The sequence below is a fragment of the Harpia harpyja genome, chromosome 2 (assembly GCF_026419915.1).
Source record: "Harpia harpyja isolate bHarHar1 chromosome 2, bHarHar1 primary haplotype, whole genome shotgun sequence".
Taxonomy (NCBI): Eukaryota; Metazoa; Chordata; class Aves; order Accipitriformes; family Accipitridae; genus Harpia; species Harpia harpyja.
The window spans coordinates 40,860,804-40,887,407 of record NC_068941.1 but is presented as its reverse complement, the minus strand read 5'-3'; the positions used below and the strand labels follow the sequence as shown (position 1 = coordinate 40,887,407).

The 26,604-nt window shown below is 39.1% G+C and overlaps 1 protein-coding gene across 3 annotated transcripts in view; it reads right to left on the bottom strand.

The window, feature by feature from the left end:
* Positions 1-26,604, bottom strand: part of MND1 (meiotic nuclear divisions 1) — a 41,401-nt gene extending 14,797 nt beyond the window's left edge. The window contains exons 1-7 of one of the 3 annotated variants that reach the window (XR_008233539.1): positions 26,495-26,604; positions 24,962-25,027; positions 24,088-24,145; positions 22,310-22,458; positions 5,603-5,677; positions 3,592-3,706; positions 3,128-3,169 (exon numbers count right to left, since the gene is read on the bottom strand). Coding sequence is in view for 2 of the 3 variants with exons in the window: in XM_052777597.1 (XP_052633557.1) it covers positions 3,592-3,706; positions 5,603-5,677; positions 22,310-22,458; positions 24,088-24,145; positions 24,962-25,027; positions 26,495-26,497 (466 nt within the window). In the remaining variant the exon portion in view is untranslated. Of the gene's footprint in view, positions 1-3,127; positions 3,170-3,591; positions 3,707-5,602; positions 5,678-22,309; positions 22,459-24,087; positions 24,146-24,961; positions 25,028-25,700; positions 26,229-26,494 lie in introns of those variants that run through there. The other 2 variants (XM_052777597.1, XM_052777608.1) reach the window with 2 other exon arrangements.

Here is a 26,604-nt window from a genome sequence, read left to right as displayed (position 1 = left end):
TACAGTGAAAATGGTTACCTGTTTCCAGTTAAAAGCTGGCCAACAACTCAGAGCAAAATCCACACCATTTATACACTTAGGCTGCCAGACAAACCCTTCTATAAAATTAATTGTCAGAAAAATTTTATTAGCTCCCTAACATCTCTCTCTGGTGGGCAGAAAGAATTAAACTTATGCAGCAGGTTAATCTTGATGTTATATGGACCTTTTTTTGTTGGCCTTATGAAAATCTGGAAAAATTACGAACAATTGAAAGCTTGCATTTTCCATGCCTTCGTCCTCTACTGTAATCTTTAGGGAACCTAACAGCATCACATGTATCCAACTTTGCATACCTACATGTTATGTCATGAAGGAATAGAGAACCACTTCTCTACAATGACTGCTTCCCGTGAGAATATCCTCCAGCCTACAAAAACCTGCCTCAAAGCTGAGAAACAAGGGCTCTGTCCTGCAGCAGCTAAAGCAGGATTACAAGTTTAACAGAGAAGTATAAAATCCCAGTATTTATTATTTTTGTTACTTCTGATGACTGTTGTCAGTTTTACTGCCCTTAATGTTGAGGAAGAATTTATTACTCAATCCTAACTCACACAAAACAGCTTAAACAACATTTCCAAGTGGCAAAGACAAGCTTCAACCACTGAACTGCAGTGGTCGTTAGAAGAAATCCATATATGTTGCAATTCTAGATATATTTTTACAATACCCTACCTGCAAAATGGAATTAACCAAATATAGCCACAAGACCAGACTATTATGTAGCTTCCTCTAGTGGTCAGTCCCTTAATCTTGTTTCTTCTGCTATTTACTGTAGTTAATTGTTATTGAGAGTCTATACTTCAGCTCTCTAATACAAAAGCCAAAGAAATTAAGCCAAAACATATGGCAAAACATTTGTTACTGATATTAAAAGGACAAGCAGTGAATTCAGCAAAAAACAGTTAGTATTTTAGTATTCTGATTTGCCCCCTTGTGAATATACATTATAGTATATTTAGTTACATGGTCAAACATGACTTTCCCACGACAAGACTCAGGAAGCAAGACAGATGTTAAGCTTTCAGCTTAGTCTTCAGATATTTGCTATGAATCATCCAAACTTTGTTTTGACCCTGGAATTAGTGTGTCTGTGTTTTAATGAGGCTTATCGCTGCACAGTAGGTTTGTTTCTGCAATACTCATTTGAGGGAAAGAGCAATTAAAAAGGCATAGCAAAGCATTCACCAAATTTGGAGGCCACTGAAATCGGATGACAATTTGATATACCCCTAAAATACTACAACAAAAATCAAGGCAGCTCTATAATATGAGATGGGAAATTAATAGAGAGAAATGTTATACTGAGCACCAGAAAGATTTCCTTACAGGTTGAAGTCATTAAGGAAGAAGAGGGAAAACCCAAATGTAGAAAGTGACAACTGGCCATTACAAAACATATGATATTGAACAATCCAACTCTTAAAAAGAGTGCAATTATATAACATAACAGCCATCTCTGATTCCTGACTCAAAATTAAAATAAGGTAATTTAGAGTTAGTAATCTGCTCAGGTGATCTAACTGAAAATAATCACAAGGATTATGTTATCTAAATTGTACAGCTAGTGGAAAATCATATCGCCCACGTACAGTTTGAAAATGCTTTAAAATCTGTGAACCAGTAGCTCTGATTATAAGGTTATTCTTTGAAACAGCAGCAGTAACTTTCATGTCTAGCTGAACGCCTTCATTACTTGAGAATCTTTTTTGCCTTCTTATACTAAACCCCATAACTTCCTGCATCTTGTTTTGACTCTGGAATAAGAGAAATGCCTCCCAACCTTTCCCCCCCTCCCCGCCCCCCTCTTTCCCTTAATGCCTATAAAATTCCATTCAGCTTTGACAAAGACATTAAGTCCCCAAAATTGACATAACCATTTATTCATTTATACATTGCCAGCAACAATGTACGCTGCCAGTGCAACAATGACTGACGAAACATATAACGAAGCAGAAACTTTTTAATCAACGGTCAGGGACAAACTGTTTTCCAAACACTACTGCATATTCCCCTGGTAATCCTATAGGTAGCCCAACAAGGCTAACCTCACCAACTCCCTTAAATGCTCATCCCTCTATTGCAGAAGCTCATGTGGAGCTTCCACACCCTCTAACAAAAAACAACAAACAAACAAAAAAAACCAACCAACCAAAAAAAAAAAAGGGGGGGCATAGCTGAAGTAACTAACAATGACATTTCTTTCCCTTTCCCTCTTTTCAGGGTTTTAGTCTCCGTGCTGCCAGCTAATGCAGTTTGCTCTAGCATTCAAGGTGTGATTTGCCCCCTTGTGCCTAGTATTTAGGAATGTGCTCACTGCGACTGCTTCAAGCGAGAGGGTCCTCAAATCATTCAGTGCAATGCTTATGATAAGGGTACCTCAGCAGTTAAAATACCTGGCACTACGAATCCTTCTGCTGTTGGAATCTGCCCAACCTCATTCATTTTTACAGCTGGAATCAGCTGGGAAGTGTCTGTTGTTTGCCCTCAGGAGAGCACACAGCAAGGGATTTACAGCACAGTAACTAACCTCAGGTCTTGAGTTTGCTTATTCCCTGGCATATCATTACATCCTTGGGGAAAGATAACGCAGCTGACAAAAAATGTCACAGCTCCTCAAAATAAATAATATCTGTCCAATTTAGGGGTGTGTGGCCAACTGTTTATGTTCCTGGCTTTCTCTGACCACATTTCTAAAGCTGTGTACTTTGTTAGAAGAATAAGGAAAGAGAAAGATTCAGTTAGATATCTTCTCACAAAAAGGTCTGTGCCTGTTCCTCATTACTCTGTAATGGCATTTTGGCATTACAGCAACTGAATATGCAGTGGTGTTTGGGTAGCAATGTAAGAGCCTAATAAATAAAACATGAAAGTTGAAGTAGAGAAAATTCAATAAAATTTCATGCATGCTTTTCATTTTTCATGCTAAGGATCAGAATATTAAGTACATTTCAGTACCCAATTCTGTAATTAAGTATTAAAGTCACTCATCATTCCTCATATTCCATTAGAATTAGAAACTCCAACCAAAACCCAGCATGTCAGAGACAGTACAAACAGTAAGTCAACAATGTAATACCATACTTACGTATAAGCGACAATTAAGTGTCTCTAATGAAATGCTTATGTCCTAAATAGACAAGACAAAGTAAGTAGAAAGATACCTGTTTTGCCAGCATGGAATTGAAGGTAAATGAGAGCCAAAGACTACTCTTCCTACACACATTCTAGGGTTCAGCACACTTAGAAGTTATAGAATTAAGATGGTTCTAGAAAGAATGGTCCTGATATTAATTCTAATGCATCAGAGTATTTCAATTTTAGGATTGTTTGTTAACTGCTCAGTTGCTGGCAGAGTAAATATCAATAAACCCCCCCTTATATAATACAACAGAACATGAAAAGAAATCGTCAGTGTACCTGTATTGTATTGCTTACAGCTTTAAAAAGAAAATCAGCTATTCTTTGGCTTATCTCCGCATACCAGATTTTAAGCTAAAGAAGTGCAGACCTTTTCGTGCAAAAGTTCGCTTTGAACAATATACAACTTACGCATTTCTTCAATGACGTCTGGATCACATTCTCTGTATTTGTCTATTTCTGCCTTTAGCTGCTCTTTTTTCTGCCGAAGGACAGCAAGTTCCTCTATTAGAGCTGCACGTTCTGCCTGAGGATTCAAAGTATTTTGGTAAATATGAAAAAATACAAAAATATGAATCAGTAATTATTGCAGAGAACGTTTTTTTTTTTAAAAAAAAAAAGTAAATTTAAAAAGCTGTTCTCACTACTGCTTTCTGTCAATGAACCACTTGAGCATTTTATGCACACACAAAAATCCCAATGACACTAAATGATATCGACTACAAACTGCAAGTAAAAAAAAGATAAGGCAAAAATGGAGAAACAAAAGAACAATTTTCTACAACCTTTGAACTCAACATGGTTTGACAAACTCCAAACAGATCTCTTAATTGTTGGACTTAAAGGTTAAATGATATTTAGGAGTGCCAGTCTTGTAATTAAAGACAGCATTGCAGAAAAACCTACCATTCACACTTCCACAAATCGGGATGCTGTGTATGAACAGGCTCTGAATTTATTTTTCTTCTTTTTTCCAAGTCATTTAAGAGCAGTGGTCTCAAAAATAAATTCAGATATTTATGACATGATAGTCTTTGCTGGGAGAGGATACAATATCAACCTCAAACATTCTGTTGATCAATAAGGATCTGCAGACACTAACTCAACATGAGCTCTCCCATAGCCAACTCAGCACATACTTCTAATTCAGTCTGTAGTTACAGCCAAACACTGTAACTGGCTGGTATTCAAAGAACTCATGCTAGGGCACTGGGTAGCCTAAAAAAGCCAGATAGCATGAGTTTGTAAGCCATCCCATCAGGTTTTTAGCCAATGGCAATCTCCATGGCAGCCCAGCAGTCTGAGGTGTTTTGATTTTGCGGGAGGGGGGTTGTTGGTTTTTGGTTTTTTGTTTTTTTGGTTTTTTTTTATTTCAAACTTCCATAATCCCAGTGCTTTTGCCAAGAGTCTGGAGTCAGCACGTTCTGAAAATGCAGATTGGAAATCAAAAGCTTCCAGATGCTGGGGTATGGAGGCCAGCTGCTCAGAGACCAATATCATGATCTAGATTTCTTGGGACTTCTTCCTGATGTATAATCCAGAATCAAAATGTCGGAAGCATCAGCCAGAACAGGATTTCCAGGACCAATAGCTCCTTGTAACTAGGGCAGGCCACATGGTGGAGAAGCCCAAGTCTTGAACAGTCCATTTGGAAACCTGAGAAGCACAACTGCATGAGAAACCTGCCTGGGATTCCCTGATTACAGTCAAACCCAGAGCATTTCTATAAAACATTTTGGATTCTAAGATTTGGCACTTTCCTACAAAATTCAATTCCACCTGAAAACTTCTGCCATCCCTGTCCCTGTTTATAGGTTTATTTATTGGACATATAAACCACTTTAGACTCAGCATCTCAAAACAAATCAGCAACTTAAAATACCATATGAAGTATTTCTAACTAATATGCTACTTCATATGTATGATAAATATGATACCTAAATATTATTTTGCAGTGTTAAGAGCTTCAGCATGCAAAGACCACCGAGCTTACATGGCTGCTCAGAACAGTAATTTAGAAACATAGATTATAAATAAGGTTAAAAAAAAATAAGACCCCCAGCACCTAAGTTTGCAGTTACTAGATTTGGCAGTTCAGCAGCCATTGGCAACTTTGGTACATACCTCTGGGTAGTTCGAGTTTTAAGACATCTTTAAATCTGAAAAAGCCTGGAAGATTACCAGACTTCAGGCAGTCACACATTTTCTCAGCCTTGGAGCAGCCGGTTGTCAATATTTTACTCATTAGTGCATGACCAACTAAGGAATAATCTAATATCTGATTTTTTTTTTTTGTCCTTTTCTCATCTCCAGTATTTAGAATTCTTAATGGATTTCCAACAGCTACATCAGGATTTACAAACTATGCATACTTGTAGCCCTATTTTCTGGTAGGAATGCCTCCCCCCACAAAGCAACTTACAGTATCTTCACGTCCAATTTTTGATTTCTCAATGCTTTTTTGTAAAGCCTCTTTTTTCTGACTGCTTTCAGCAAACTGATAAAGGAAACAAAGAACAAAATCAACCTATTTCAGTAACATACATTAATCATATCTATACAATCTGTATACATAGAAATATATTTAAGTAAACAGGTGGATATACACTTTTAAGTATATAAATTTATATATATTTATAACTTGTGTAATAAAAATAAACACAAAATAAATACAAAAGCACCCAAATGTAAGTCTGAGGCTCTGAACCACAGAAAAGAATTACAGGAAGCAACTTAAAGTCTAAGAAATTTTCACTCCTGTGGCACATAATCTTGTTATGTAATGCATGTTCAACATGGGACCAAAATCCTATTTTATACCATAATCTGGCATCTCTATGCAAAGGACTCCATGACATGGAGGTTTTGGATTAGACGATTTCCTTTGGTCCTGTTCCAGCTCTCCTCATTCAATGGAAGCAGTGACAAAAGCTCTGGCAGATCCATCTGCTCAGCTGCTGATACCAGTCTTCCCAAAGTCTGGTATGCCATTGGCACGGCCCCAATCCCTTTTGCATACTGGTGAAGAGAAGCCTCTATAGGTCAAAGGCATGTAAAGCCATGGCCCCCTTTTTCTGTGCTGCACTCACACTGCTAGACTTCAGAGTTCCCTTCCTTGAGGCCCGAGGCAGAGGAATCTCGCAGAAGTCGCATCTCACAGGGCTGGTGTGAATACTCCCTCCATTTTCCTGTTACTCTAGGCGGAATCATTCGTAAAGAGATCTCTCTCCATTAACCTGCCACGCATCTTGAACCAGGCCCTTCCAGTTTAGTTGGAAGTTTTCCAGAGACACTTTGGAAACTCTTAAGCTCAGCAGAATGTATGACTCGCCCCTCAGGGACACAATACTGAGAATTAGCCAAAGCAACTTGAAATATTAAATGAGATGAATGAGAATGCAAAAAATCTAATAAAATACAGTTTGGAAACTAGTTACTGCATTTGAAACCAACACAAAAGAAAAAAAAAAAAACAGTAGTATGCTTTGTAAGTAGTCACTCTTTGGTTTAGCTTCAAGACGTTCTGAGCACCAGTCAGGTAGAAAACTAGCATATCAGACTAATTGTGAAGATGATGAAGGTCACTGTCAAAGCCCTAGTTTCATTCTGCCCTCCCCCAAAAACCCTCACATGAAGCCTCCACTTCTACATTCCCTTTCTCACTGAAGATCCCACTGAGTGGAAAAGCATTCCTAGACATTTCTTGCAATCCCTAGCCTAGATAATTTAACTGTATCATTTACATTCTTGTGCAGCTGAAACACCAAGACCACATTCATACAATACAAACAGAACTGTTCTGGAGCTATAATCACTTCTCAATTTCTATTTAAACTCATGTTCAGTCCATATTTTCAGAAATATGTATTAAATGTAAATGCATGATAAATATCAGGCAGAGCTTACTGCCAAGTCTCAGAGATCAGCCATAACAGTAAAAAGAAACTCTGTACTGGTGGTCCGTATAGATTAGGACCCAGCCCAACTGCAGCTCACTGGGTTTAGGGGCTCCTTTTATAGCTCAATTTTTAAAAATTAATTACTCTTTCTGGATAAGTATGTGTTCATACATGTGTGAGCATACACACAGACAAGAAGGTCTCTCTTCAAAAAGAATGTTTTCATTTTTCTTCAATTTATACAGAAATTACACTAATGGTAAGGCATATATAATTTGGGGAAAAATATGTCCAGCTGTTTACTCATGGCTCTCAGTGCAAGTAACCACAGAGGCAGTGTGGGTTTCAGTATGTGGCTTGAAGTACACCAACATCTTAATTTTAGTGGATACTTAAACAGTACTCTTTCTGGGCTTTCCACAAAATTCTTAAAATATTAAGTGCGTTAGTCCCCACATTATGCCATACTAAACAGAAGCATACAGTTCAGAAGAGGACAAGTACGTAGATGCAGTTCGCAGTTCATGAAGCCTGGGGAAGACAAACACCAGGGCACGCATCTTTCAGTATCTCTGAACAAAGAATTTTTCTGGAACAGAACTCGCAGAGGAAGCAGAGAAGCCAAGGAGCTTATCTAGGCCCATATGCCACAAGTGCAAAGCAGCAGCCAGTGCTTTCTGCAAGACAGGTCATAAAGGTGTCGCCTTTTCTGTTTTTTTCATATTCATGAAGTTCTTTAGGAATGTTTCTGCATTCTCTAAAATGGAAGCACAGAAGGAGCTCTCAGAAAATTGCAATAGAATCGTAAAAGCTGGTTTCCAGCTTGGAAGCATGTTTCCCAGTATGGCATCTTATTATTTTCTTGGTTCTCTATATTCCACAGCATTTAATCATGAAACAGACAGTAATGACAAACACTGAGAACTACAGAAATTTCTTAGATTCTGACCTACATAACATGCAAGGCTGCCATGCCACAAGGTCAGAAGATTAGATCTTCCTCTGCCTAAAAGCAGTGATGATTTTTAAACAATTTTATTCAAGATTTTGCTTTCTTCTCTCACAGATTTTAATTTCTTAGTTTTTTTTTTTAAATTCTGTCTTCACAATCAAGAATTTACAAAATAAAATGAAACTACAGCTCCTTGTGTATTATTTAGAAATCACAGTGGGTATTCCCATGACAACAAATAAAAGATGAGGATAAGGAAAGGAATAGCGGAAGGAGGCAAGACACTGAAAAAAACCAAACATCAGACAAGTCTAAAAGGGCGAGAAACAGATGGCCAGGATCTGTGCAAGGAATCTATGATGATGGGAGAAGCAGGAAGGCTTGGATACAGAGGTGGGAACACAACTGAAAATAACCGTACATGAAAGAAGGAAAGACAGTCAGCAAGGATAGAGGAGTCGGAGGAAGGATGAACACAGACAATAAAATACTTAACTGAGAGGTAAGAGCAAATGGCAGATGACAGGTTATAGGGTATTAGAAGAAAAAAGAAAAGCAGAATTTGCAAGTGTTGTATATGTATGACAGCAGAGGATCACATCTGGCCAAATACAGTGACTTACTTTCCCACTCACCAGCTGTAGAAAAGCCTGACTGCAAAGGACCACAGTAGCAGATGGAAGATTTCAATCCTTGGAGCAATCTTGGGACATTTTTCAAGGGAACTGGCAAATAATTTCTCAAGGAACAATAACCACCCTGAGAGAAATCTGACTCCTGCCAATAGCAGTGAGATTGATCTGGAGAAAAAGCTACTTATTGTCTCCCCTCTACATTTCTTAAGAGATGTCTGGTCTGACACATGAACAACCTTCTGCCACAAGTGTAGGTGACCAGGTATGGAAAACAAGTACAGAAGGAGATATTCTACTGTATTAGAAAGTTTTGTGTCTCCAGTCTGTCTGACTGCTCCAAATCAGCACATGATTAAGCAAGATGCAAGAAAGCTGGAAAAATGTCACCTAGGGGAAAGCTGTACAAAGGAAGAGGAGAGACTAAATAATTAAAAGCTAAAAGTAAAAAAAAAATCTCCACAAGAGCACTTTCAGTGTTTGCAAAACATGGTGGGAGCCTGCAAGAAGACAGATTAATGAAATAAGTAACTAGCGTCTATAAAACAGGAGAGCTGGGAAACAGTTCCTTTAATTTTACAGACCACTGTGGTCAATTAACTGACCGCTGGCCTAGCCTGGACACTAATTCAATCCAAAGTCCCCCAAAGGGATGTTCTTTCTTACTTTGCAAAGGTCTCACAATGTTTAGCTATACATTTGTGCAGCAGTTTGCATGTGCTTAGTGCTATGTGCTGATGATAACCATCAGTTCCATCACAGGCCTTGGGGTCTGGTTTGTATCAAAGGATACAGATTAGATGTACACAGGTAATTTATAATATACTATGCATGCATTATTACTAGGGTTCCACTTTGGCAAGTTGGTGATGTACATTTGGAAGAGGAACATTTAACCCTGACACGCAACAGCAGCAGGTTTCAGTTCTCTTCCTTCTCAAAACCTGCCTGATACTGTCCTAGCGCTACATGACTGGATTTTTATTCTCCAGCAAAAGTTTTTGTTGGTTGTATCCCTTCTGGTTCCTCGTTCTTAACCACTTTAACCACCAATATCCCACCAAACATGTAGCTTGTGTCCCTAGCACATTAAAATATCTACAAACCTGGTGTAAGCCATGCAAACACAGACCCTAGAGTATGTACACTGGACAAGAATCAAACCAAGGTCTCATACACTAACCACCAAGAGCATTCACAGCTGTTAGCCCACTGTCATTATGGTCTGAAAGAGAAATATCATATGCTCAGTTTTCTTTCCGCCAAAACACTCAACCAAAAATGGTATTAAAAACTACTGCTATTGTGAGCACCACTCACGGCACTATAAAAGAATTCAAGACATCAATTTTTTAATTGTGTATAACTTTGTAAATTTATTTACTTTGGGTTTGAAGCTCATATGCTTTGTTTCAGGCCAGAGGACAGGGCTTGTTTGCTTTTAGCTTAAACAAAACCAGTTCAAGAGTTTTAGGGTGACATTTACAGTAGATGAGTGTATTTCTTTCCTACATTAAACCTAACCCACCACTGAAAAACTTAAATGGAATTGACAGAAGGCATGGAGAGAAAGTACTTCAAAGCATTCCTCTAGATTTTAAAGAAAGATAAAAAAAACTTGAAGCCAGAAAGCAGACTAATAATATAGAGAGAGTAAAAATGCAAAGATTAACAGCCAAAGAACAAACTGAAAATATTGAAAACAGACCTGTTGTGTAAAAGAAAGGCATGGAACATTACTAAAAGAGACCGCTCGGCAATCACTGTTGACTAAAACAATAAAACTTAAAAGGGGGGGGGGGGGGGAAGGCAGCACATCAGTGTGCAGAATTGCTTTCTAAAGTACTACACAAAGCAAGCTAAACATACAACTACTTCTTTTACATATACAGTCACACATACATACTTGCCAGGGCCTTGAAATACACAGAAGCAAACTTCTAAGTTAGCTAATTATGCTCACAGCGGAGTAGAGAGTACTACCATGAACTGCAGTATTCTTACTTCTGCTCTGCTCTTAGGATGCCCACGTACCACTCATGAAATGCCAGTTTTGCATATAACCCAGCCAGTGAACTGAACTACAGTAGGAGCAGTTTCCAAGTTCACTGGGACTTCAGTCAGGGATGTGATGTACTCTTATTGAAGCACCAACAGCAAACATACACTTGTTATGTAAACACAATTAAAAGATTATTTTTTTTTCTTTTAAAGTTTGTAAAAGGAAGAGAAAAGAATCATGCAGTGTCTTACCCCAAGTCACTATAAATCACTTCAGCAATATGAAGTATGGAATCATGTTTGCTGGGACTTAGAAGGAGCATGAGAGAAGCAACTGGGAGACTGCAATGGTTCAAAAAATACCGGTAAGAACAAGAGTAGAGATTAAAGCAATGTAGAATAAGAATTTCTAACTCAGAAATTGAAGAATAGACAACAAGATTTTTTTCAACAAGAGAACACCATAAGATGGACAGGAAACAGACTGTAGAAAAAGAGAAGAGACAGAGTTAGGCCCACCATATTTCTGTACACACAAGAATTTTTTTTCTTAAATACTGCATTATAGGTATACTGGCAAAATGTTCAATACAAGAACTTTCTTCTCTTTATGCACGCTACAAATTTTACCATAAAAAGACTACTTCATTTTTAATGCATTCTTTGAAAGAGTCAGCTGAAAAACTTGGGAGAAGGTAGCGAATAAATATAATTTTCTGGAGAAAAAGGAGACCCAAACCAACTTATATTTGCTATTCAAAATTAAGGCCTGATACACTGTTTCTTCTAAGTGAATAATACTCGTTCCAAAATATCAGGCTATTAATTCTGCCAGTGTGAAAGTTCTGTCTTTTTAAATAAGTACTGAAGAGGTAACAAGTGGATATTTTTCAGTTTTGGATTGTAACTTATGTCAGTGATAAAAAAAGTTTCAGACACTCAAGCTAAGTGAAGGTTTTTTCAGGGAACTAACTGAACAAATATCTGACTGTCCATACAATTGTCTGACAAAGCACTACAAAGATTCTCAAAAAATAAGAATTCTGAAGTTAGATTTCTGCACTCATAAGCAGTATTTATATGTTTTGCTAGAGTATTCATGTGCGTAATACTGATTTACTTGCCCCTCCCACAAACACAATCCATTTTGTGTTTCAAGATTAAATTTAGGCCTATAATTCTGACTTATTTAGCATGCTAACGCATGAGAGCGAGACTGAAATATCACATGGTAAATCAGGCATGGCTCTATTCTCAGGTCATGTTGAGTATGAGATGAGTCCTTCTTCCTGCAGAATGCAGGGTATCCAGAAGAAACAAATGAGGAATTCCCCCTCCATTGGAACCTTCACCCATCCATGTACAAACCTTATATTGCTAGCTGCAATTATTTTGAAGATTATTACTATACAGTAAACCCCTCTACATTAAAAGTAGCTTTTAATTCAATTATTTTCCATCTTTTTAGATTTGCTATAATAGTTAAGTTAAAGTTACTTAGAGAAGATGTCTTGCTGTGAGCTTTTGTTTTTGCTTCATTCATTTGCAACACCATTTGGTAAGTACTAGTTATGCAACTGAAAATAATCACTCCAGGCCAATCTCCTTAATAGACAAAAGGTGAAAGAAACAGTTGTGCAGGCTGAATGAAAGACCTGAATTTCTCTGGCTCCTTTCAGAGTTGGCATACTTGGCATGACCTGAGGGACAGATGGCTGTCTACTCAGATACAAATACCAAGTATGCCCAATCAGCCTAAAAAAAAAAAAAAAAAAAAAAAAGCTGAAACGCCTCATTCTTCAACCCTGCTTGACAAATGCAAGCAGTCTAATAGGGAAAGCTGAAAGAGCCAAAAGGCATATGCATGACTGACAGAACTATAGAAAATTCTAATACCTGGACATGAAGGATGCTTGTTACTGCATATTACTGTATTTGCTAAACCTACAAAGTCCAAGGCAATAGTTAACAGGTCTGTTCAAGACAGAAAGAACATTGAAAAATATTTTCCCTTGGAAAGAAAGGGAGAGAAAGAAAAAAAGTTCTAATTTTTCCCTAAAGGGCTTTTAAAGATTGCTATCCTAACCAGTTGGGCCATACACTGACAATGCCTTCAGAGACTAAGCACAGACAGTCCCAAGTTAAAATACAACATTCATCTGATATTCCCTGAGCTCAAGTCCTGCCTAAAGACTACAATAAACAAATCAAAACTTTATTCCACAGATTTTAAAAAAAGCCCAAATTCTACACTGAGATATTATCAGTAAAATAATAAACCTCAGTGAAATACATCTATCAAATTTCAGAGTTTTGACAGCACTCTTACATATTCACTCTTTACGCCAATTTCATCATTTTTAAGTAATGCTCAGACAGATAACCAAGTCATCTCAAATTCCTGATACAAAGAATAGTCCTTGACAGAACTACCATGTATTCAACAATAATGAGCTGTCTGACTGTGACGACAAAGACCTTTCCTCTAAAGTCTCCCTACTTCAAACTAACTTCACACATTTTGGTTTTATACTCTGTTTTTTTTAAATTTTTTTTTAGTTCATTCCTTTCAGAAGAGGAAAATGCTACAAAGTGAGACACATATAATTGCATGCTAGTATTTTATTTCTGCATGCATGGTAATTTTCTAAAACAAAATATGCTATATTAATTGAACAACAAGATTTTAAGGTGAAAGTCAAAGTTCAAATTAAATCAGATTACAACTCACTGTCTCCATCAAATCCAGCTTTGAAAGTAGTACTGCCTCTGCGCTATACCCAGGCTAGAAGGTCCTGGCCCTACAGCAGAGGAAACTTATGGGTTTGCCAGACAGTGCAGAACATCTAAGCCTTTAAACTTTCTCAGGGTGCTGGGTTTCTGCTGATGCTGAACTGTCACTCACACCTGCCATGGGGGCATGGGGAGATGTGCAGGGCATAGGACTGCATCTGTGCCAGATTTGATTAGGCTTCTGGAGTGAGTGCCCCATGTTTATTCCCAATTTCTTTGCATTTCAGATTGGCAATTTAATTGCAATGTCAGGAATGGAGCCAGCAGCCAGTATGCAAGGCTCTTCAAAAAGGAAAGGTAAACCATGTGATGGTATTACCTAAAAAATTCACAGTTTCACAGAAAACACTGTTAGAAAAAGCTAGTATTTTTTCCTGCATTATATCAGAATGAATATATAATATACGCTACTGGGGCACAGTAACAATATATCCTTTTTAATATAGTAGGATTCTTCCTTCAAACCTACTTTATAACCTTTACAGTTACTACAGAGCCAGATTTAAAAAAAAAACAAACAAACCTGCTCTTAAATCATGCCAATTTTAGCTTATGCTCATCAAGAGGGCAGGAAAGGAAAACCTACACTTCACAGTTGCCATCAATCTAGTTACATATTAACAGCTAGTAAAAGGAAAAGCATGAAATTCAGCTAATGAACACCAAATTATGAGGTTGCTTAATTCTAACAGAAGCCTCCAGAGCACCATATTTTTAGAATTCTGCCGTGACAGCAGTAACTAAGCATACCCTCCAGGGCTTTGTAGCATGCCATTAAACATAATTCCAGAAGGCTCTAATAAGTTACAGCATTAGAAGAGTATTCTCTGCTGGACATTTTAGGACTCACTAAATTCAGAATCATTTCAAGACATCAACATTTTTCAAATGCAAGATGCAACGAGGTAACAAAAGCCCTGGACTGCTTCAAATAAAACTTTTTTAGCATATTCCAGGAGACTGATCCAGCATCAACAAACAAATGAGCAGAGATATAAACAACATATTCTCAATGTTTAAATGATGCAAATTCTCAGCCTCTTGCTTTTAGGATACTTCTTACTGCTACAGCTCCCACTGGATGGTATGAAGTTAGCTAATCATACCATACCAGCCTCACAGTTGGCCGTTTCTTTATGTGTCTAGTCCTTTATTTCAAAGAAAAGGTACAGGTCAGTGAAAGCCTGCAGGCTGAAAATAGGGAGGGGTCACTAATTGCCTCTGCTGGGAGAGTCATTACTACACAAAAGAGGAAAAAAAAAAAGTGAGCCAGAAGGGAATAGAATCACCCAGCAGACTGGGGCTGCAGATTATCAAAATGGCCAGGCCAAACCAGGGAAGAACAAATAAATAAATAAAGGGAAAAAGGGAGGCCCAGTACGGATATGGGAAGACTGCCGTAACTGCTTAGTCAACACATTGGGATCCTGCCTATGTATTTTAATGAGCATTGAAAGAGAGAACTCTACAGCAATTAGACTTTTATTTTTCCTGGAAAGGGACAATTTATTACGTTTTCTGCAACCTAGTAAAATTAAATTGTGAGCATACATATTAGAGAAAAATGTCTAAATAAATAATTCCTAACACAAGTCACACGCATTAGTTGCAAAAGTACTGATGTACTTCTCTGGCTTTAGAGGACAATTCTTTAACTATGCTATCTATTCCCTAACATTCATAAAATTCATATTAAAAAGATAGCTCTAAGCTTTTCTAAAAGGTTTTTCAGCAAAGCTTAAGATCATGATAAACCTTAAGGCACTTTATGCCTGCTAGTCCTTTATGTTCGATAAATGAAAAAAGTATTTTTAAAAACATACTGAATACTGAATTACTGCAGCTATTCAATTGATCATAATGTGAAAGTCTTGCACCCAAAAAATAAACTCTTCCATCAAAAGCATTAGGCCATGGATTCCAAAGGTGTTGCACATGTACCTCTAGGGGTAGCCCATCACTGCCACAAGGAGAAAATCCAGTGAGACCCTGTATTCAAAACCATTGACAGAGGCTGAAAATTGAAATAGAGATCTGAGGTGTGTAAGGAGCTCTGTTAAAGGCTGATACACCATCTACTGAGGACACTTCTACAAAGCAATGCAAAAAAGCTTGCTTCAACAGCACTAGGTCCCACAGGCACTCCTTGGCTGATTCCAAGTGCCAGCCAGGGTACACATCTTGTCCATCATCTTCAGCAACGTCACTCAACTCCAAACACCATCAGGCCTGCTACCCCTCACTGAACATCTGTCATCTCCACGGATTTGTACCTCAATTAAGGATTGATTACTTTAAGCCAGCCACCTCTGAGCACTTGCACCCACTCGCAGTCCAGAATCAATCTCCCAAACTGTGTGGAAATACACTGACAGTTGAGTGAGTCAATTGGATCAAGGAGGAGGCTGCTCAGACTGAAACGCTGTGGACAGCAGAAGTTTCTTATGCTTCAGTCAGTGGTCTGAAGCAGTCGCTATTCAGCAACTTTCCATGCAGTAATCCAGTCACAGTATTTGAGGAGGAAAAATATATCCGTCTAAAGGGATAGAAATAAATCAAGCTGCATCTTGAAAGAACCTTCTCATGGTTAAAACTCAAAATTTTCTGTGTGCATTCTGAACAAATAAGGTTTGCTCCTTTTAGTTATGTTGTCAAACATCTCCAGGAGGCTTCGAGCCAGATTACTCACCAATATGATTATTTTTTTCCATTAACTATTTTCAAACCATGTGCATTCCTAACAAAAGCATTTCCTAATATAGCATTCCCTGAGACTTTTTATTTTTTTTTAAATAAAATAAATCCTTTCTCTTTTCATATTTCAGTGCTCTGTCACACAGTGATGTGAAGTCACTATTACGACAAGTTCATTCCTGGGGTTTTGGTTTGGTGGTTGGTTTTTTTTTTTTTTTTTTAAACTAGCTGCCAAAGGAGAGTTAGTATGTACTGACTTCTAAATTCTTCCCCTGGCTCAATACATGAGTCATGGGAAGTGAAAATCTCTCCTCTTACCAACCCCCCTAGGGCAGGGATTTAAGGAATGAAACATCAACTAATCCCTTCCATCTTAACTAACACTGGCCCAATGCAATGCTTAGTGGGATAAAAAAAAAAAAAAAAAAAAATTGCCAGAAATTCTCCCCAAGTCTCTGTTGCTCACGTGTATCTTGAGGCGAGCACAGGGAACAGCATAAAAAGTCCATCCTGTATCCCGCTCTAAAAAGATTCTGTTGAATCTTTGTTGCAGTACAAGGTGACACCATCAGGCTCTTGGTCTCAGAAGGAACAGCAGATATAATACTGTTTGCCGTTAAACTTTCCCTTGCAAAGCCTAAGAATACAAAAGAATAACCCACAAGAAAGCAACAGCATGAGAAATAAGGTGTGACAATTAACAGTAAAATGGTGAAATGAACAGTTTTGAACTGAACAGTGAAATGGAACTATCAGAAAACCAGACTGGGGAAAGGAAGTAAACTGGTTGTTTCCCCAAGCTACTGAATTACAGTGCTCACAGTACTGTCAATAGTTAGACTAACAACTGCAAAATCTTTGAAGAACTTGGTATTTCAGTTCCCTATCTGTTAAAAATAGTACATTATGCTGTGGCAATCCTCTATGACCTTCTGGTTTGAGCATATATCCCTGTCATAATGAATGCCAGACACTCTTCGATGTCACCAAGGATCACTGAAGTTACTTCTGCCTCCCTTAAGCCCTGTAGTGTCAGTACTAAACCTGCCCTGTGCAACTCCAGCTGAGATCCCCCCAGTCACACTGGATATGGCAGACAATGTGCTGGAGAGATGGGACACTTCTTATGGCTTCTGAGGGTTGTGGTCTGCAGACTCATCAGCCCTTGGGTGAAAAAGGTCTCACTGTTACTAGTTACTTTAATTAATACTTAATTCAAGCCACTATAAAGCAAAATCCAAACAAGCATTAATTCACCTTATCTAAAACAGACAGCACAGTTGCAAGTGTTTTACCAAAGATGTCGCTGAAAAAATGAAAGAAAATCTAAGCTGAATCTGTTTATACTAAGGTTACATCAGAAAGGTTTCTCTTTTCCTCACTCACTGATACACCATTTCCTACCTGATAAAAATGTTGTCAAGGTTTTGGATGCATATGTGCCTTCTTTTCCTCAGCAGGTAACATATCCTTCATATTCATATCCCTTCTGTAGCAACAGGTACATCAGAACAATACAAAAACCAAACATGCAAGGGGGCTAATTGTATGAAACATACTAGCAGCTCTTGCCTGAGATCGAACATGACTGTGATTAACACGCTAGTTGCTCATCTCCAGTCTCCTCATTTTATGCTTGCTGTGAAATCAATAAAAGGCAGCAGAATCATCAATAAATTATGATCTTTCAGCTTACTCCGCATAGGTCAAATTCTTTGTTAGTTTAATAAAAACCCTAAGCTTCCAGTATTGTTATGCCAAGAATAAATATCTCATTTTGTCAAAATATAATTGATCATAGGTAATTCAAAACTTTAGAACCTGACTGCCAGGAAAATATTGATAAAGAATAAAACCGCATCCTTTCACCTTTTCTTATGGAAGGAAAAAAAAAAAGCAAACACCCTCTCAGTAAAGCTTCTGTAGTTCTTGCGACAAAGGTGAAGTGCCATTAAAAATTTCTCCACTTATAAACCTCGTTAAAACAGTATTTCTCAATCCACACCCTTGCTCTAGTTTCACCATCTCATAGCTGTACTGATGCAACTATAAACCCATCTAACCAAAATGTAACTTCCAACATCTTTTACTGTTTCAGTGGTCCAGTTCACAGCTGTATAAGCATAACCAAGAGATGAAGAACAAGCACCTGGCAGAAGGCATAAACCTTTAAAAGCAGCCATGCCACTGCAAAACAAATCAATACAAAATCCATAGGAACCTACTTAGCAATTCTTACTCTGTGAGCTATCGGAGAAAAAAATTGCAGCAGATGCTACACAAACTAAAGTTATTCACTGTCCTTGCTTTTCAGAAAAACAGGAAGAAGTCCAAACAGTAACCCTGGGTTAGAGAGCAACACCAAGATCCTAATCCTAATCAGATCAGCACAAGATTTGCCGTATACATCAGTTCAGGGGTTAGCGCCCCTCTCCAAACACCTGCCCCCACAAAAGCAAGTTGAAAGATGCGGGTGGGGAGGGAAGCTATGTCAAACAAGCATTATTTTTAATTGCCATATCTCTGCACAAGGTGATCACAGTGATGACGTAATAAATCTTTCCTGAAAAAAATCTAAGGTATACACAACCACTGTGAAGTGTAACTTTAAATATCCAGCCAAAACTGGCTTGCTCTTCATTGTGAATACCGAGTCAGACTTCTTTGCTACTGAGTCTCTAAATTGGGGTGGTGCTCAATAATCCGTAAAAAATCTGAAACGAATGTTTCAAGAACAGTTCTTAAACGAGCCTCCCCAGGAACACAAGCTCTGTAAAAATGCAGAGAGCTACAAGCAGCTTGGCTAAAACATTATGAAGTACCAACATATGCAAGAAAAAGGTCCTGTAGCAGGCCCAACCTGCCAAATGTAAGCCTCAGCGCTATGAATTAATACGAGAATTTGCATCACAGAGAAGCTTGTTCTATTCCTCCACATTATTTTCAAATGTCTCAGTTCAGCATTGGGGATCACCCCTTTCCCTTCACTACTTACCCATGCCCTCAAGCAAATAAAGATATTGCCTCCTGGTAAAAAACCTTAATTGCAGTATGAACGGAACTGCTAGATTTTTAAACTTGTGCTTTAAGTAAGGTGGCTTGATTCCAGCTTTTAACAGCTGAAGAAAGACACCAACTCATATAGCTAACAAGTGATCTGGACAAGACACAGGAAGAAAAGATGTCTCTCAGCATGCCGCAAGCTGTATACCGGTATGATCAAAGACAAGCAACGTGCAACAGAAATGGTACAATAGCTTACTTTTTTTCCTCTGCTTTGCATGTTCTAACAAGAAGTTTTGTGATACTCAGTGACTGGATTTAGAAACCCTTAAGAAAATCTCTATGTGTTCACATCAAGAAGAATACAAACACTAAAATAGCTAATTTGAACTCACAGACAGAATCTGTTATCATCTTGTAAAAACGTTCAGAGCGCTATTCATTGAAAATGCCACCTTTCCACTGTGTCAACAGAGAATTTATTTTCAGCTAGTGAAAATGTTTTTTCCCTGAAATGCTGAAATACTTCCATTCTCATCAGAAAAGCAAGGTAATGAATATAAGTATTTTTTAGGACTCATAACATGGTCTAAAGAGAGCTCTTGTATCAATAAGCCCATACGTTAGGAGCAGGACTTGGTTTGCAAATAAGGGTCTGGTAACAAAACTCTCTCAACTGGAACAGTTTTATATTGCGAAACTGTTTATATCAGCATAGTTTATCTCCTACACAGAAATAACCATAAAAAAACATTACAATACAATAACTACATACCTATTATAATTCCATAGTAATAGATGGTTTTATGTTTAATAATGTAACAGTACATTTAAAGCATATGTTTGTAGACAACCCCTGCATACTTATGGTGGAGCACATTAGGCAGATTCTGCAAGACATTCCAAGAAGATATTCATCAGGGTATGCCAAAGACCTGCTTGATCAATTATCTTTAAAATCATGATGGGACTGGGCCCAAGGGCAAAGACAATAAATATCAACTCCTTCAGTCAACTACTTGGCTATAATATCGAACATGAGCAAAAATAGAAAGTATCCAAGAGCAGATCATTTGCATTCAACAAGACAGTGGCATCAGGGTGTTTGATGAACAGAGCAGGAGTTTTGGCATGTATTTATTCAATTGCTCATTTGGCATTTCTGTTGTGGCAAAGTAGCCTGGTCTAAAACTTGTGTGAATATACTAAGCAGCTGAGTAACTTTACTAGGAAACTCAGTTCCAAGTCAGTGCAGAGTTAAAATGATCTCCTATAGCAGACAAACGAAACTTCACTGGAGTAGGAATCAGTGCATTGTTACTACCAGTCAATAAAAATGAATTTAAGCCCAGTCACACCAGACTAAGTTCATGCCTGATAATAGTACAAGTGTATCCAGCTAAATCGAGGAAGTTTTTAACATCTGGACTCATCTGAGTTCTGAAAACAAAGACAGTAAAGGAGCAGACAAAACTGTCAGTGGGACAACTTAATATTAACCAAGTCTCAGTACACACAAGGTACAGTTTATATCCGTGATACTAATAGGTCACCTGAGATGCTGAGAAAGTTACTCAAAACATAGAGCAAGACAGTGGCAGAACCCGAAATTACAGAGTCAGTAATTTTGATGACCCATACAGTACCACAATAGCTATCTCAAAAGGCACTTTCCAACTCATCCAAAGCACCTGCCTGAAAGGTTGTCAATACACAGTTCCAGTTAATGATGGGGAGGACTGCAGTACTTTCTCCTTACTGCCACAGACCCCTGAATGTATCACTAGGTCATAAAAATGATATGAATTAGTGAATAAGGAGAAAGGAAGTGAAAGTCCTAGCAAGTCTTACTCTTGATCTTGAAAACTGAAGCAAATGCATCGGGCATGCAACAGAATACCAGTAGTCTCCTCCCTCTGCCAGATCCAGGCAAGCAGACACACGAAATACCTTCAGATAGCCGTCTAGAGCACCCGCGCCAGTAATTAAAATGTTCAGGGCAAAGGGAAACAATCTTATGTTGGTTAAAACAGAACAGTGGACTGGACTTTTTCAGTTTAGTAATGACTGAGATTTACAAGCAATGACAAGGTTACCTCTCAGATGGTCACACTACACTCTATACATAAAAAAGAGATTTCAACTTCATTGATCAGGCTATTTTATCTGCTTTGGTGAACAGTCTTCAGATTCACAAACTGCTTTTTCATTTCAAGCTGGGAAAAAAGCGTGTTTTTATACAATTAATTTGGAGCTTTAAAGAAGTAGCTGAAGTTGACAACGCTCTGCATAGAATGGCAATGACGATACCAGAGCTATGCCTGAAGAAAATAACGTCTGTAAAGATGTTGAGATGCTACCAATAATTTTGCATTAATTCAAATGATTCTTTAATGAATGGACATAATGCTAAATAAGCATGGGAAAAGTTGGCAGTGTTGTGGTGCAATCAGACCATAATGCTAGTTTATTGATCTTGTTATCATGTACTCTAGTTGCAAATGAATTGATGAATAGATGCTTTCCCACTCCAATTAGAAGAAGCAAGAAAGACAGTTCCCAAAATGTAGGAAAGAACCTGATCAATAGAACAGCAATGTTGCAACAAAAGATGCCTTGCTCTTCTGCAGAAGATCATGACCAATTTGCTCTTCTCTCTTAACAAAAATGCAATATGGGATTACACAAGTGCTCCCAAATTAAGCTACCGATAAAAGCAGAGAGGAAAGCACAATGGCCATAAGTAGAAATCATTGCCACATTTACTTGGGTTATGCATTTCAGTCCTCTCATGGCTTTTAGATCATGACAACATGATGGCCTACATTATATAAAAGACACATAAAAGCATATGCTACCTAAATATTTAGAGGAAGTCCTTAAATGATATTTTGCATCATGAATAACCTGCTTTCACCAGCAAGTAGACAAGAAGTCTTCTCAAGCTCCAACAAGAACAACCTCCAAAATTTTTCTGACGTGATAACAAGACAATGAGAACGTCGTACCATGCGTGCCAGATGATTCCTACAGTAAAATCTGTGTGTGTGTACGCACACATGAGAGCGCGCAATATGAACAAGCGTGACAAGGGGGTGTAAGGAAAAAAGCAAACCCATTCAGGTAAATAAGTACTTTCCTTAAAACAGATTTACCTGGGACTCCAATTCTTCCAATTTAAGCTTCCTGGCATGAAGAGCTTTACTTGGAAAAGCCCAGAAATAATTGGAAGTTCCAATTCTATCAGCGTCCACCATGCCATCATCAACTAAGCTTTGCAGAATCTCTTTCACTGACATCGAGGCTAATAAAAGCAAAAATATCAAATTAGAACGGCATAGCATCTAAACTATGGAGAATTATGAATACCGTAAGCCATCATCTGCAGTCGTCTGTATGAATATTTTACTATAATGTCAGCTAGCTGGAAGATTTCAAGAGGATACCATGCCTGATGCTTCACTTGAAGGAATGAATCTCTTTGAAATTAGCAGTTTATACATAGAGGCTGCTATTCTGTACAGTCGGCTACCAGATGTTTGTAAAACACTGCTCATGAGTACCATAAAACATACGTACATATTACAGTACAATACCATAACAAACTCATGAGAGGGTACTTGAGAAGTCTTGCCATCTTAATTCTAACATGGATAACTTATAATTTCTTGATAATTTCTTGATTGTAATTACATTTCACTTTGTAATGCTTAGCAAAGCATTTAACAGCAGCAGAGGCACTAAAGCCATCTGTCTACAGACTCAGGAGGGGCAGATTTTACTTTTAATTATATTCAGTTCCAATACAGAAAGTCATCTGCTGTCAGAAGGATCCAAAACATTTCTGAACATAATTCTTCATTTTCTAGTAAATTTGCAGTATAATTCACCATTTCAAAAATGGTACCTGTTCAACAAAGCAAAGTAGTTATTATTATCCTCAAGTGTTGCAGATATAAAGACTTGTGAGCTAATTTATAGTTTTCAGTGTCTGACTCTCAATTTCAAGTCTAAAGGGGATCCCAGATCAGGAACATCCAGTCTTTTGGAAGCTTTAGTCTGGATGCCCATATGGGGGTGTTTCCACAGGCTAGACATTTTTCTCTTCAGAGTAACTGGGGCTTGGGTTGTGTGGCTAAATGCCTTCATACGCAGAGGCAGGATGAATTTGGACTATTCAAAGGTGTAGATGATTTTAGAAACTCTACACTCCAGATTTTTAAATGTGAAATTCCATTGCTTGTATTTACTGTTTTGCATCCTTTTCCTGCAAATTACAATTAAACATATGCATTGACAAACCAATCAAGACAGCACCACATGTCTTCAGAAGCCTATGAGTGCTTCTATTAGCTGCTGACATAACTGAAAAACACTGCTTTGCGATACTCACATATGTTTGCAGTTCTTTCAACAAGTTCATTTACTCTTACAGTGCCACAAAGATATGCTAGTCAAGGACAGTGGCAACTACACAATTATGCTTCGCCCCCCTTTTATCAATGGGCGTAGAAGGAAGCAGAATGAGGAACATGTAAAACGACTCAACACCATAAGATAAATCCTCTTGGACCTGATGCTAAACCAATGGATCTTATCAGGAAGGCTTTCATTGAAAAGACAAACCCCTTCCACTTACAGCTGTCTAGCCTTTTTTGGGGGAGGGAAAGCTCAATAGAACATTGACTGTGTACATCTGGACTAGCATTTTAAGATACTTGCGACATTACAGACAGACATTTAAATCCTCTGTTCACTACCTGAGTGCACGTAACAATTTCATAGACTGAAAGTCACTGCAAGTCAGGCATCTCAGAGCCTAGGAAAAACCCCATCCCGTGTTTTAGTAGTTAACTCACAGTCAGCTATGACATTTTAACAATGTCCCATTTTGGCCAAGGGCTCAAGAAAAATAACTTTTGTAAACACTTACTAATCCCTTTTTCTTTTGGAGCAATCTTCTCTATATCCTTCAACTGGAACACATCTTTCTGTGCAAAACATAAAAGACATTTTAGTTCCAAATGACAGCGTCATCTAAGCCTGGGTGGTTTTTACACTAAATCAATGGCAACAAAATCAAGTAGGAAATACATTGCATGTTTATGTTTTGCTAGGGAAACAGGCTGCATACCCCTCAATAGAATTAGAACATTCTCAGAATTAAATAAAATTTTTAAAAAGGCTATTATTGTAACAAGCCCTGTTCTTTTCTTTGGTGGTCTAAAGTCACCATATTTTGCCTCAAGTTAGTCAGTAAACCCCTTAGGGCAGACAGAGCTCAGGTTAGATTGTCAGCACCAGATGCACCACGTTGCTCAAGTACTCAAATGTCACAATAATTTTTTAATAGGTGAAACATAGTGAATTACATACGTCACCAATGTAATCATAGCTCTGCTTTTGGATTTCCAGGTTTCTTCTCCCCAGTGACCTCTTCCAGGTCTGCTCTCATCTATTCTAACGCTTAGATTTCTTCCTCCTATCATAAACCACAGTGGCATACTTCCTAATCTCTTGCTATCCCTCTTATGGTAACAGACTCAAAATGAGAAGATATGAATAGGGAGCACAGGAAGCATTTAACACCACCTGTGCATCTTCATGCCTTGGCTCCACCTGGGGATGAGCCACATGATAGAAGCTATATGAATCGAGCTCTGTCCCTGTAATTTATATGTTAGTGACACAGGGCATCAGTGAAAAGCACAGCGGGATATACAGAGTTCATCTACATCTACAGTTAAGCTCCTTTTAGGACCCATTTTCCCACCCAAGTAAATGCAGGACAATTACAAGTTACTCACTGTTTCAAGAAAGATCTCCATCATGCGAACTCTCTTCTCCTCAAAGCTCAGACCTTTTTTCTTGGACTAGAACAGGAAAAAAACCCAACAACCAAACCCTAACACATTCAGCCATTTGAATAATTAACATCTGCTCAGAACTCAAATCTATTTACCTCTAAGTTATATTTGCCATCCTTTAAAATACCTTACCACTAACCTCAGACTTTCAGATAAACTAATTCTCAAAGAATCATTACACCAAGCTAATCCACCTGCAATCTATTAAACTGAGGGACCTATATTCTAAGTTTGGAGCAGAGCTTTCACGCAATCCAGTTCAGCTCAAACCTCAATGTTTCCTGGCATATCCAAACAGTTCCTTGTTTTACCTTACTAGATTAAAAATGTCCATTTATACCAATTCTCAGCAACTCACCCAAATGTTTAATAGTCCTTAAAAAGATAAGAAGGAATATCTTTTGAGTTTTTTGTTTAGAATTGTTTTTTGTCTTATGATATAGAGACACTAGTGCGAGATGTAGGCCATTTAGGTTTTTTTAAGGAGATAAAGTGAATTTTGAGGTACTACGTCTTTCTTCAAGTTTCCTACAGAAGTTTATAACTTCAAAGTCACGTTTTAAAAACTGTGTTTATTTCTTTTCTCTGCAGTTGTGTGACCAAGCAGTAAATAACACGGATTGAAAGACAAGCAAAAGGCAGAAACGACTACTCACAAACTGCTACCGGTAACACAAACCCGAGAAATAGCCTCCTGTGATCACTGTCAGAGACACTAGTTTGACGTTCCCCTTGCAAAACTAGGATACAAGATACTTCGCAGAGAATTTTGAGTTTTATTAATAGAGCTCGGCACAGTCCTCAGCAACCAAACGCAGCGGAGTCGCCACGAATGTAAAACACAGCAGGCGCACCGGTTCGGCAGCCACAGGTGCCACCCCCCCACGCCCGCAGCCAGAGCCCGGCCCAGCCTGCTCACACCGGGGAATGCGGGCGGGCGGGCGGCCGCCCATTCCCCCGGCCTGCCGGCGGGACTAGTGGGCACCGTGCCCGCCTCCAGCTACCGCTCCAGGGGCCGGTTAGATTTACGTTGCTCGTCAAGAAAGCAGGCAAAGAAACGGCCCACGCCGCGGTAACGCTACACCCTCAGACCCGGCGTCGCGGGTGTTCATGGAGAGCCGTAGTGCCTCCCCCGACCGGGAGGAGAGGGCCCGGCGGACCGGCAGGCCTCCTACTGCCTTGCGGCCGCTGGGGACGCGGGCCCGGCGGCAGGCGGGCGGCTCCCGCCGCTCTCCCTCAGCGGCCGCAGCGGGGGAGGGAAGGCGAGGCGCGGGCGACCGTTACGCGCAGCAACGGCCGGCTTGCTCCGCCCCCGGCCCGCCGCTGCCGCCGCCGCCATGTCCGCCCCGCCTTGCCGCTCCCTCAGCAGCCCCGCTGCCTCATTCACGGCCCGGCCCGGGCGCGGTACCCGCGCCTCACGTCGCCAACGAGAGCGGGAGGAGGGCGGGCGGCCCCGCCGCGGCCGCCGCTTACCATGTCGCCTCCGGCGCGGGCGAGCGGCCGGGTTTGATTTCGGCGGCACCGGGAGGGAAGAGGCCGCCGGGAGGCCGCCTGCGCAGCTCGCAGCGCCGCCTGCCGCCGGC